Consider the following 13,129-nt stretch of genomic DNA (forward strand, 5'->3'; position numbering starts at 1 on the left):
CTTTTATTATCCTATGATATTATAAGCAACAATTTACCTCGATATACTAATACAAGTTACTTTGGAATCATGATCTAATTGCGCGATAAAGCACTCTAAGGGTTTAATTTTCGATCCTGAAGTATATTCGTGCCAAACTTTTGCAGTACAATCCCACGATCCAGATATAATCACTTGATGCGTAGGACTCCAAGCCAAACATGAGACTGCATCTTCATGTCCTTGAAGGACATCAATTACCCTGCCAAACTCGATATCGTAAAATATTCTGAAACAAAACCTATCATTAACATTTCCTAGAATATAAGGAAGCTTTTATATGTACAATTATATAGAAAATATTATATAGAAAATATGTCTCTAAACTCATATCCCTAGTAGCACAAAACATTGGCAAAATATTGGTATACCTTGGCTCAATATTGGTTATATTGGAAATGTCTTGGCCAATATTTCCCAATGTAAAACTAATATTGGTTGTTAACAAAAGGCAAGTGTTCTGCCAATATTGCACTGCCCATGATGACCAATATTGGCTACTAAATAAATATAAATGTGTTGCCAATATGGTTGCATCCATTATAATACCAACATTGGTTATAAAGTAAATGTAAATGTGTGCCAATATTGCATGTTCACACATTATATGTGAGCTTCGCGCGTCGCCACTAGGTGGCGAAAAGGAAAACACCTAACCCGAGAATGGGACTCCATCTAAAGCAGTATATAAGGCAGTGGCACAGGTCCCACGAGTCACGACTTATCAGTCAAAGAGTGCGGACTATTATAGCCGCACCTCCTCTAGCTTTTGCAAGGAGCTCCAGAGCTCCATAAATTAACCACAGACGGTTAATTTTTTTTTTGATGACGAATTCCATCATATTAGAAACTGATCTATATGTAAAAATAAAATCCAATGTAAAAATATTTGGGTATGTATAATTAGCCAATCTTGGTTAAAAAATGAAAATAATATATTCGTCCAATATTACAATTCAATATATTGCTCAAAATGAAATCGTGTCTACTTTGCAATATTGGACCAACATGGGAAATATTGGATATATATTGTTAGCCAATATTGCTGCAATAAAGTGTGCTACTAGGGATGTTACAAAACGTATTATACATATTTATGAAAATTCAAAGACAGAATCTATATAAAGCTATATTTATATAATTGTGCACCAAATTTGATGATTATTGTGACATTTACAAGGTATTGTCCCACGATCCTACTACAAGAATGTTACGTTGTGACAGTGTATAATATGAGATGCAAGATGATAATGACAATAAAGATAAAGAAACGCTATGTGTCAGTTTTCTCTCGTTTGCATTGTACAATTTAAGCATTCCATCCTGTCCTACTGATATGATTTCATTGCTTGTTGTATTTTTTGGTATAATATTAGTAACACAGTCTTTGTGCGCTTGAAATGCTACCAATTCTACAAAATTAATTGATTTTTCTTTTCCATATGCATTTTCTGAAAAAAATTGAAACTAATATTTAATATAAATCATATATATATATATATATGTGTGTGTGTGTGTGTGTGTGTGTGTGTGTGTACACACACACACGCGCACGCACGCACGCACGTACACGCACACGCACACACACACAGTGTGCGCGCGTCGCGTGCGCGTGTGTGTAAAAAAGAAATATATAAGACACAATACCTGAAGCCAATGTTTCTGGCAAAGTCAATAATGTTTTATGTAATAAATTTGGAGCTGATGCTAAACGTTTAGGATGAGGTAAAGTAAAAATTTGCTTTGGTATTTGACCAAACTCCATAATTTGCACTTCGAGTCCATGTCTATCATTTATATCTCGTACGGTGTCTAAATCTACTGCTCCTTCATAGCATAAATGGAAGAATACTGCAATTAAAGCAAATATATTTTGTAAATATCTTTTATAAGAAATCCGCCGCCTTCTGTTTCTGTTTATACAGGATGTCCCAGACCATCTGTACACCCCTTTTAAAATGAAAATAAATGGCTTTTATCAAAAATCGCGAAAAATTTTTAAGTAAATCGAGTACGCTCTATCAAATGGTGATATTTTCAACTTTTGATTACGACCGGAAATACGCCATCCGGATCGGAAGTTGAAATTTTTTAGGGGAACATAGTACTTTTTATTACAGATTCGAATTATACGTGAAAAAATAAGAAACTTTTGTATCAAACGTTTTTTCTAAAAGTGCCTCTGTCAATCTTAAAATTGACCTTGAAAATTCATCACAGTTACTTTCAAGATTAATTTTAAGATTTACTTAAAAATTGTTCGCGATTTTTGATAAAAGCCATTTATTTTCATTTTAAAAGGGGTGTATGGATGGTCTGAGACACCCTGTATATTTTAATATTTTATATGTTTAGTTATATTTTAATTTTTATTGTAATTAATATACAGAGCGTCTCATTTTAATTGTCTATCTCGAATATCTTTTAAATGGCGCATTTTCATGAAAAATATTTCAGACAAAAGTAGGGATATAAGATTTGGAGGGGAAAAAAAGATAAGGATTAGTTTGACATCAGGTGTAAATGTTAAGGTCATGTGAAGGTTTAAATTAAAAGTTGACATAATTTAAAGTATCTTTAAAAAATATCTTTAAATTATTCAATTTTTTGCTATGCTATTTATATAACTTTTTATGTGAAAATTAAATATTGTGAGAAATTGATTTATATGAACAAATTAGGGTAGTTTCATTTAAAAAAACAAGGTTAACTTCCACATGGCTTTAGCACTTACACCTAAGATCAAACTAATATCCCTGTCTTTTCCTCCTCTAAATTCTAATTTTTGTCATTTTTTACGAAAATGTGTCATTTAAGAGATATTAGGTAGGCAATTAAAATGGGACATCTTGTATATTCTCTATGAATATATCCGGTAAGCAAAATGCATGCAATTTGTCAATAGATTGGCGACAGATTTCCACAAAAGTTGCTAGCAGATTGACATCCGTTATGTTCGTAATAGGCTCACGATGCTATCAAAACCTGCTCACAGAATCTAACAGCAGATTGTCAGCGAAAACTGAGCAAGATCTGCAGCTTCTGGTCATTCATATAAATATGTAATATAAATGCAATAAAATTGATTATTACAGATGCTAAATAAAACTATTATCGAATTTAATTACAATTTTCTTCTAATATAACATATAATATGTATAATATATGTTATATCGTAGTTATACATAGTGAAGGACTAGTTCAATTTAATTAAATTAATAAAATAAATAAAATAAATAAATAAAATAAATAAAATAAATGGTGAAAGTAATTAAATTTAACTTATAAAACTTGAGATATAATTTATTTAGAATTAAATTCTTCCTTTATGCTTCAAATAGACAGTAAATGAATAATTTTCTATTTATCCTATTGATTCCAATCAGATTAATATTCTGAATCTCATCTGCTTGTATCAGATATCAGAAATTAAAGTGATAGAAATAGTTACTATATTTTTGATCTTTTATTAATAATCGCGACTTTATATATATTTCTGACAGAAATTTGATTGCAAGAAAGTGCATCACATAGCGGTAAGCGAAGGAACTATCGAATCAAATGCAGATTGTTGCCAATTTGCTATCAAATCACGCATGCAAACCCTGTTCCACTGCCGTCAATCTGCAGTCAAATTACGCACACGCAGATCCTGCTTGGTTTCTGCTGCCAATCTGCATCAGATTCTGTGAGCAGGCACTGCTCGATTTTTGACATTAATTTGTCAACTTAATCGATAATAATAGCTTCAGTATTAAATTTGTAGCCTTTTTGCTAACATTAGTTGATAATAGACACTTAGAATGATTTGCTTTCTACAGACTTTGCTATCTGGGTACATATTCACTTTTCCCCTTTTTCCTCTCACTTTCTTTCTTTCTTTCCCTTTTTCCTCCTCTCCCTTCTTTTTATTCCCTCTCTCCCTGTTTCTCTTTTCTCTCTACATTTCCTGCTCCTTCTTTCCTTCTTCTCCCTTTCTCCACACATGTCTATACGCACAAGCTCATACATAAAGATGTATACAATTTAAATAAAGATATACAGGGTCTTCAAAAAGTCCCGGAACGTTAAAATATCTCTAAAACGATCAACTATAATGAAAAATATGTAAGGAACAAAGTTGTAGGACTAAATAAAATGTACCTAATGATGATAAGAATTTGACCTTGGATGAAGTACTCAAGGTCATATGAAGGTCAAGTTGATTTTTTTAAATGGAACCCCATTTTTTATTGCATATTCTTATAGCTTATTTCAAGAGCTTTCCAAAACACTATAATTAAGTATTTTTTCGTTAGGTACACCTCGAGTTATGAGGCTTGAAATCATTTCTTAATTTTACGTAAACCGTAAAATATCTTGTAAAATATTCATTTTTCGATTACCTTACCTTAATACTTTTATGTACAAAATAATGAGAGGAATCAATTGGTGTAAAGAAAACACAGTTATTTTTAAGAAAAAAATATGTAATTTGCAATTAACAATTACATATTTTTTCTTAAAAATAACTGTGTTTTCTTTACACCAATTGATTCCTCTCATTATTTTGTACATAAAAGTATTAAGGTAAGGTAATCGAAAAATGAATATTTTACAAGATATTTTACGGTTTACGTAAAATTAAGAAATGATTTCAAGCCTCATAACTCGAGGTGTACCTAACGAAAAAATACTTAATTATAGTGTTTTGGAAAGTTCTTGAAATAAGCTATAAGAATATGCAATAAAAAATGGGGTTCCATTTAAAAAAATCAACTTGACCTTCATATGACCTTGAGTACTTCATCCAAGGTCAAATTCTTATCATCATTAGGTACATTTTATTTAGTCCTACAACTTTGTTCCTCACATATTTTTTATTATAGTTGATCGTTTTCGAGATATTTTAGCGTTCTGGGACTTTTTGAAGACCCTGTATATAGAATTTTTACCATTGTCAGCCTTTTCAGCTTCGATTCCTCTTTGTTTATATCCAAAAATTAAATCAATCCAATGATGAAGATTTTGAGAAACATAATCGCTTTCCAAGGCATTTCTTAATTGTTGTACAAAATCGGATGGTCCTAAAATCAATTAATAAACTATTAAATTCTGTTTGAATATTAAATTATACATGTATCTCTCATAATATGTATTTTGCGGAAGAACAAATTTTTTATTATTATATTACTCTTTCTATTTCATTACTTCGAGAAATATTTGTTAAAATACAAATAATGATAAAATAATAATATTTGTTAAGCTGGAAAATATTGTTTATATAACTTATTATTATATAATTTGAGATTTATATGAATAATAATGTGTGATTACATAGGCCTGCAAAGGTCAGTTACAAAAAGCAGAGTAGGTGAGAATCTGATAGATTTTTTGACGCTGATAATGAATCTGACCGCAGAATTTCCCAGCACGTCAAGTTTTCAAGTAATATATATACAGGGTGAGCCATTTTAATTAACGCACGCAATTATTTCGGAAACAAAGCATTTTAGAGAAAAATGTTTCAGACAAAAGTTTTATGGTTTCGAGGGGGCCATAAGATGGTATCATTGGTTTGACCTTGAAGAGTTATTTGAAGGTCACATGAAGGTCACCTTCAATTTCTTAAATGGAACCTACTATTTGTCATTGCATATTCTTGTAGCTTATCTCGAGAGCTTTCCAAAACATTGTAATTAAGTACCTTTTCGTTAAGTACTTTTTGAGTTATGAGGCTTGAAATAATTTCTTAATTTTACATAAACCGTAAAATATCTTGTAAAATATTCATTTTTCGATTATCTTATCTTAATACTTTTATGTACAAAATAATGAAAGGAATCAATTGGTGTAAAGAAAACACATAGTTGTTTTTAAGAAAAAATATGGAATTGTTAATTGCAAATTATATATTTTTTCTTCAAAACAACTATGTGTTTTCTTTACACCAGTTGATTCCTCTCATTATTTTGTACGTAAAAGTATTAAGGTAAGATAATCGAAAAATGAATATTTTACAAGATATTTTACGGTTTATGTAAAATTAAGAAATTATTTCAAGCCTCATAACTCAAAAAGTACTTAACGAAAAGGTACTTAATTATAGTGTTTTGGAAAGCTCTCGAGATAAGCTACAAGAATATGCAATGACAAATAGTAGGTTCCATTTAAGAAATTGAAGGTGACCTTCATGTGACCTTCAAATAACTCTTCAAGGTCAAACCAATGATACCATCTTATGGCCCCCTCGAAACCATAAAACTTTTGTCTGAAACATTTTTCTCTAAAATGCTTTGTTTCCGAAATAATTGCGTGCGTTAATTAAAATGGCTCACCCTGTATATAGTTAAACAGTCCAAAAATGGCAATTTTGGCCAATTTCATGAATTTATTATGGAAGAACCAAATTTTTTGAAATATTTCTGCCAATGGCATCATATAATACTAGTCTTCACCTTTCAAATCCATTTTTGATTGCCGCTGCACGATTTTTTTTCACTGAGATATACAAGTATGAAGTTATAAGAAAATTTACGTTAAAGAAAATTTACATAGACATCAGTATGGCAGATCCATCATCTTGAAATTTAAAAAAGCTTACATATATCAGGTTGGGTTGTCCAAAAAAATATTGTAAAGATATATCTAATACAGTTGTTACACACATTTTGATAAATTTTTCTAAATATTTTATACCTTTTTATTGTAATTCTGTTCGCCATATTGGATGCGCCATTTTTAATATCAAAAAATGACAGACGGCGTTCAAAAATTTATGTTTTTATCCAAATTTTGATTCTTAATAACACAGAGAAGTAATACGTTCAATTGGAATGGCTTATTGGACAACTACCCATATGGAAAATAATGGGTATTAGATATCCACTAGATATCCTTCATAGGCACTAAAGATATCCATGAATATACGAAAAACAGTTATTAGAGATGCTGAGATGTCCAAATGTTTGCAATTCGAAGTTTCATAGATATCTATAGGATATGTAAACCAATATCCTGTAAATATCCGTACAACATTCAGTAGATATTTATATAGATACATTTATTATTAATATAAATACATTTACTATTATGTATTGATATTTATTTCTGCATGGATATTTATTCTATCTTCTGTGACACATACAGGGTGACCCATTTTAACTTAGGCAGCCAAATAACTCGAAAAATAAGCAAGATAGAGAAAAATGTTTTAGACAAAAGTTGTATGGTTTCGAGGGGGCCATAAGATGGTATCATTGGTTTGACCTTGAAGAGTCATTTGAAGGTCACGTGAAGGTCACTTCAATTTTTTTAAATGGAACATCCTATATATTTTTGTACATTCTTGTAGCTCATCTCGAGAGCTTTCCAAAACACTATAATTAAGTATTTTTTCGTTAGGTACACCTCGAGTTATGAGGCTTGAAATCATTTCTTAATTTTACGTAAACCGTAAAATATCTTGTAAAATATTCATTTTTCGATTACCTTACCTTAATAGTTTTATGTACAAAATAATGAGAGGAATCAATTGGTGTAAAGAAAACACATAGTTGTTTCGAAGAAAAAATATGTAATTTGCAATTAACAATTCCATATTTTTTCTTAAAAACAACTATGTGTTTTCTTTACACCAATTGATTCCTCTCATTATTTTGTACATAAAAGTATTAAGGTAAGATAATCGAAAAATGAATATTTTACAAGATATTTTACGGTTTATGTAAAATTAAGAAATTATTTCAAGCATCATAACTCAAAAAGTACTTAACGGAAAGGTACTTAATTATAGTGTTTTGGAAAGCTCTCGAAATAAGCTACAAGAATGTACAAAAATATATAGGATATTCCATTTAAAAAAATTGAAGTGACCTTCACGTGACCTTCAAATGACTCTTCAAGGTCAAACCAATGATACCATCTTATGGCCCCCTCGAAACCATACAACTTTTGTCTGAAACATTTTTCTCTATCTTGCTTATTTTTCGAGTTATTTGGCTGCCTAAGTTAAAATGGGTCACCCTGTATATGATATATTCGTCATCAAAAAAAATTAACCATCTGCGGTTAATTTTTGGAGCTCTAGGGCTCCTCTCACAAAAGATAGAAAAGATACAGCTATAACAGTCTTCGAGCTAATGCGCTCTTTAACCGATAAGCCGTGACTCGCCGGACCTGTGCCGCGGCCTTATACGCTGTCTTAGATGGATCCCACTTTCGGGTTAGGCGTTTTCCTTTTTGCCACCTAGCAGCGAAGCGTGAAACTCGTAGAAATATATGAATATCCATTGGATATCTTTAGTAGCTACTTAGGTAAATATACACTCACAATAAAAAAAAACGGGCTACTAAATTTTAGCAAAATCTTTTAACATTTTTTTAATGGCAAAATCAGCAAAAAATTACCATATTTATATGAAATAAAGCTCAAATTAAACAGTCCTCTTAAAAACTAAAAAAATCAAATTTGAATTACAAAAAATGTTTTACAAAATGACGAAGATAGACGCTGAAGATACGCTAGTAGCACAAAACATTGGCAAAATATTGGTATACCTTGGCTCAATATATGTTATATTGGAAGGTTATATTGGAAATGTCTTGGCCAATATTTCCCAATGTAAAACTAATATTGATTGTTAACAAAATGCAAGTGTTCTGCCAATATTGCAGTGCCCATGATGACCAATATTGGCTACTAAATAAATATAAATGTGTTGCCAATATGGTTGCATTCATTATAATACCAATATTAGTTATAAAGTAAATGTAAATGTGTGCCAATATTGCACGTTCACACATTATATGTGAGCTTCGCGCGTCGCCACTAGATGGCGAAAAGGAAAACACCTAACCCGAGAGTGGGACTCCATCTAAAGCAGTATATTAAGGCCGCGGCACAGATCCCACGAGTCACGACTTATCAGTCAAAGAGTGCGGACTATTATAGCCGCACTTCCTCTAGCTTTTGCGAGGAGCTCCAAAGTTCCATAAATTAACCACAGACGGTTAATTTTTTTTTTGATAGCGAATTCCATCATATATTAGAAACTGATCTATATCCAATGTAAAAATATTTGGGTATGTATAATTAGTCAATCTTGGTTAAAGATGAAAATAATATATTCGTCCAATATTAGAATTCAATATTGGCTCAAAATGAAATCCCGTCTACTTTGCAATATTAGACCAACATGGGAAATATTGGATATATATATTGTTAGCCAATATTGCTGCAATAAAGTGTGCTACTAGGGTAGACTTTGAGAAATAGAAAACAAATTTTTTTAAACTGCTGCATTGCTCAGGAAAATCGGCTCCCTGGTGAAAAAATATTTTTAAGCTTATTTATTTCTTAACAAATCCATATTTTAATAAATTTTCTACGACCTTTTTTGATAAAGTTATACCATTTGAAGAAAATGTTACAAAATGAAACGTTCCTTGTAAAATCTGCAATTCAAAAACAAATTATCATGGAAGACTTTTTCAAAAAAGAAATTAAACTCGATCCAAGATGCTTCGCATAGAGATAGACGATCAGATTTATCTTTCCTCAAAACGATATAACTTTATCAAAAAAGATCGTAGAAAATTGATTAAAACATGAATTTATTAGGAAATAAATGAGCTTTTAAAAACCCATACATTTTTGTACCAGGATACAAAAATTTTTGTAAAATTTTTGTACCAGTTAAAAAAAATTTGTTTCTCATTTCTCAAAGTCTATCTTCAACGTTCGTCATTTTAATATTTTATAAAATATTTCCGTCATTTTAATATTTTATGTAAAATATTTTATTTAATATTTTTTGTAAAATATTTTTTGTAACTCAAATTTGTTTTTTCTTTTTAAAAGAAATGTTCAAGCTTTAATTTGAGTTTTGTTTCATCTTAATACGATGATTTTTCGCTGATTTATTATTATTGAAAGATGTTAAAAAATCATGCTAAAATTTAGTGGCCCGTATTTTTTGTGTGAATGTAAATTTATGTAGATAACATGTGTATATCTAGTAGATATTTCTGGTAGTTAGTGGATATAGATATGTGGATGTTATATATACATCTACTAGTTATCTATAGAGATGATATGGACCTCATATAAACATTTAGACTTTTATTAGATATCTATTAGACGAATTTTTCTGTGTGGGTATGTATGACCAGTTTTATAACTTGTATATCTCAGCGAAAAAAAATCGTGCGGCAGTAATCGAAAATGGATTTGAAAGGTGATGGCTAATACTACACAATGCCATTGACAGAAATATTTCAAACAATTAGGTTCCCTCATAATAAATTCATGAAATTTGCCGAAATAGTCATTTTTAAACTAATTAACCATAAATTATTCAAAAACCTGACGTGCTAGAGAAATTGTGCGGTCAGATTTATTTTCAGCGTCAAAAAATTTATCAGATTCACCTACTCTGCTTTTTTATAACTAATCAAACTTAAAATTTCGCAGGCCTGTATTCTTTATCATTGTGATTGAAACTGTATAAAATTAGAAATAATCATTTCTCACCTTTTGCCCAAGGAGGAATTTGTACATCACCTATCTTTGTACCATCGTGCCGATAACCAAAGTCGATACCATAATTATTTGTTAGAAAGTCACCGGCATTGCTCGTGTCATAAAACTCCGGTATCAATTCTTTAAAGTCAGACATGTTCACCAAAACATTTTTCCACACGTCGGCTATACTGTTAGGTGTTTTTGTTGATAAAAGTGAAACATAAAATCGTTTCTGCGCATTTGACAAAGTAATTATGTGACACTCTTACATTTCTTAAAAAGTTTTTTATAATGTTTTGCCTTTCCTTACGAAATAAAAATGTGTATTTTTTAAATATAAATTATAATTTTCTATAGCCATAAATTCCTTTCACATTGCATCATTATTGTATATATTGTATATATTGTAAAATTAGTATCCAAGGGTTAAAAAAAGGTTTGACATATACCTGTTAAACATTCTATCTGGATGATCGAATCTTCCATTTTGTAGACAGAGCATATACTGAGGGTATTTCCGTACTAAATAAAATAGTACAAAACCTGGTGCACTGTAATGAGAACCATATAAGAATTTTGGATCAGACATTTCCAAATATCGTTCCTGCAAAATGCAAAAATAGAAAATTAAAAAAGGAATACTCGCTTTGCACTTCAATAACATACTTCATTAAAACAGTAATGAGAATCGAAACATGAAATAATATAAAAAATGTTCATATTTATATGCATAAAGTTTACTTTAGCTCGAGAAACATTTAAAAATTATATACAGAAAAATTTGGAATATTCTATATATGATGAATACACATATACACATGTACGTGCGCACACATACACACGCACACGCACACGAGTATCCCCAATTTAAACGTTAAACTTTGTGAGCATGTAAAAGATCGATAAACTAATTGTAAGTAAAAAAGTCATTTCGAGATTTGCTCGTTTTTGCTCCATTTTGAAAATCGCAAAAAAAGAAACAAAAAAGTTTTTGTTTTCTTATTTATTTACACTTATTTATTCATGTTATCATCTATTTAATGAAGATACTGTTCAAAATGCTAATCTCTTGCAGCAATGAAGAATTACATCTAGCATTGACCACTCTAATTGCAGCTAAACATTGTTCTGATATTTGGTGCACTATAGTTACGATTCAATCTCTCAGTTGATCTCTTGAATTGATTGATCGACATCCGGCATGACACCTATGGATTTCTTCGTGTGGAAAATCTTAAAGAAAGTTTATTCAATGCTAATTAACTCAAGAGACCGAATCGTAACTGCAATTAGAGTGCTCAATGCTAGATGTAATGTTTGTATTGCTGCAAGAAGCCCAGCATTTGAACAGTATTTTCATTAAATAGATGATAACATGAATAATAAATGTAAATAAGTGAAAAAACGAAAGCTTTTTTGTTTCTCTTTTGCGGTTTTTTTTCAAAATGGAGCAAAAACGAACAAATCTCGAAAGAGCTTTTTTCTTAGTTTATCATTCCTTTATACATGAAGTTTTGACGTTTAAATTAGAGACACCCTGCATATGCAGCTCTCGAGATAAATTACAAGAATATGTAATAAGAAATAAGGATTTCCATTTAAAAAATTCAAGGTGACCTTCATGTAACCTTGGCAATGCCACTTATGGTCATGCTGATAAAACTAGTAAATAGATATTTTAGAGCCCTACAACTTTTGTATTTAACATTTTTCTCTAAAATGAAATCTGCAAGTTATTTAAGGGGTTCCATACTTTTTGTACACCCTGTGTGTGTGTGTGTGTGTATACAGGGTGTACCAGAATTTGTAGATACGGAATGCACAGCATGATAGTTCCTGCCACAAGAAACAACTTTTTCCTTTGGTAAAATTGCATCTGAATATTACTTTATTAATGAGAGCAACTTTAAGCTAACAAATAAGCGAGATTACGCATGAATCAGGGGCGGCGCGCGCACAGCTTGCGCAGCTTTAAGCATATACGTTATTTTATTATTTTGCTAAAGATTTTACAAGAACTATGTATAATAACTAAATATCGTTATTTTTAAAACAATTTACTTAATGAAAAAACATTTTCCATTTGATATCATCGAAGCAATGACTGAAAGTAAGATAAGTAGATTAAACAACATGTGAATAATTTTGATCCAAAGTTTCAACACTCTCAGAATTTTCTTGACCCTAAAAAGGATCAATTAAATGTTTTAAAACATATGTTCGAAATGCAAACTCTATATTTATATACACATATTCGCTCTACAGATAAGATTTTTTTGTATACATTGGACCATTTCTGGTGTGACAACTACTATTGCACAATGAAACTGTTCTTTTAAATCTAATATGTATGGATCGAAATTATTCACATGTTATCTAATCTACTTATTTTACTTTTAGTCATTGCTTCAGTGATATCAAATGGAAAATGTTCCTTCATTGACTAAATTGTTTTGAAAATAGCGATATTTAGTTATCATGCATAGTTCTTGTAAAACCTTTAGCAAAATAATAGAATAGCGTATATGCTCAAACGCTACGCAAGATGTGCGCACGCCACCCCTGATTCATGCGTAATCTAAAGCG

At 30.5% G+C, this 13,129-nt stretch overlaps 1 protein-coding gene and 1 long non-coding RNA gene across 7 annotated transcripts in view; one reads left to right on the forward strand and one right to left on the reverse strand.

The window, feature by feature from the left end:
* Positions 1-13,129, forward strand: part of LOC145962496 (uncharacterized) — a 38,319-nt gene that overhangs the window by 13,827 nt on the left and 11,363 nt on the right. The gene's annotated exons all lie outside the window — the stretch shown is intronic.
* The window catches only part of LOC145962495 (protein FAN), a 30,018-nt gene that overhangs the window by 8,673 nt on the left and 8,216 nt on the right, over positions 1-13,129 (reverse strand). For all 6 annotated transcript variants that reach the window (XM_083083570.1, XM_083083572.1, XM_083083573.1 and 3 more), the window contains 6 exons: positions 10,993-11,147; positions 10,553-10,731; positions 4,974-5,105; positions 1,687-1,890; positions 1,217-1,490; positions 38-268 (listed from right to left, as the gene is read on the reverse strand). In XM_083083570.1, coding sequence (XP_082939696.1) covers positions 38-268; positions 1,217-1,490; positions 1,687-1,890; positions 4,974-5,105; positions 10,553-10,731; positions 10,993-11,147 — 1,175 coding nt within the window. The remainder of the gene's footprint in view (positions 1-37; positions 269-1,216; positions 1,491-1,686; positions 1,891-4,973; positions 5,106-10,552; positions 10,732-10,992; positions 11,148-13,129) is intronic.

Source organism: Camponotus vicinus, unplaced genomic scaffold (assembly GCF_025532165.1).
Source record: "Camponotus vicinus isolate PSW18456_S1 unplaced genomic scaffold, iyCamVici1.0 SCAF_12, whole genome shotgun sequence".
NCBI classification, from domain to species: domain Eukaryota; kingdom Metazoa; phylum Arthropoda; class Insecta; order Hymenoptera; family Formicidae; genus Camponotus; species Camponotus vicinus.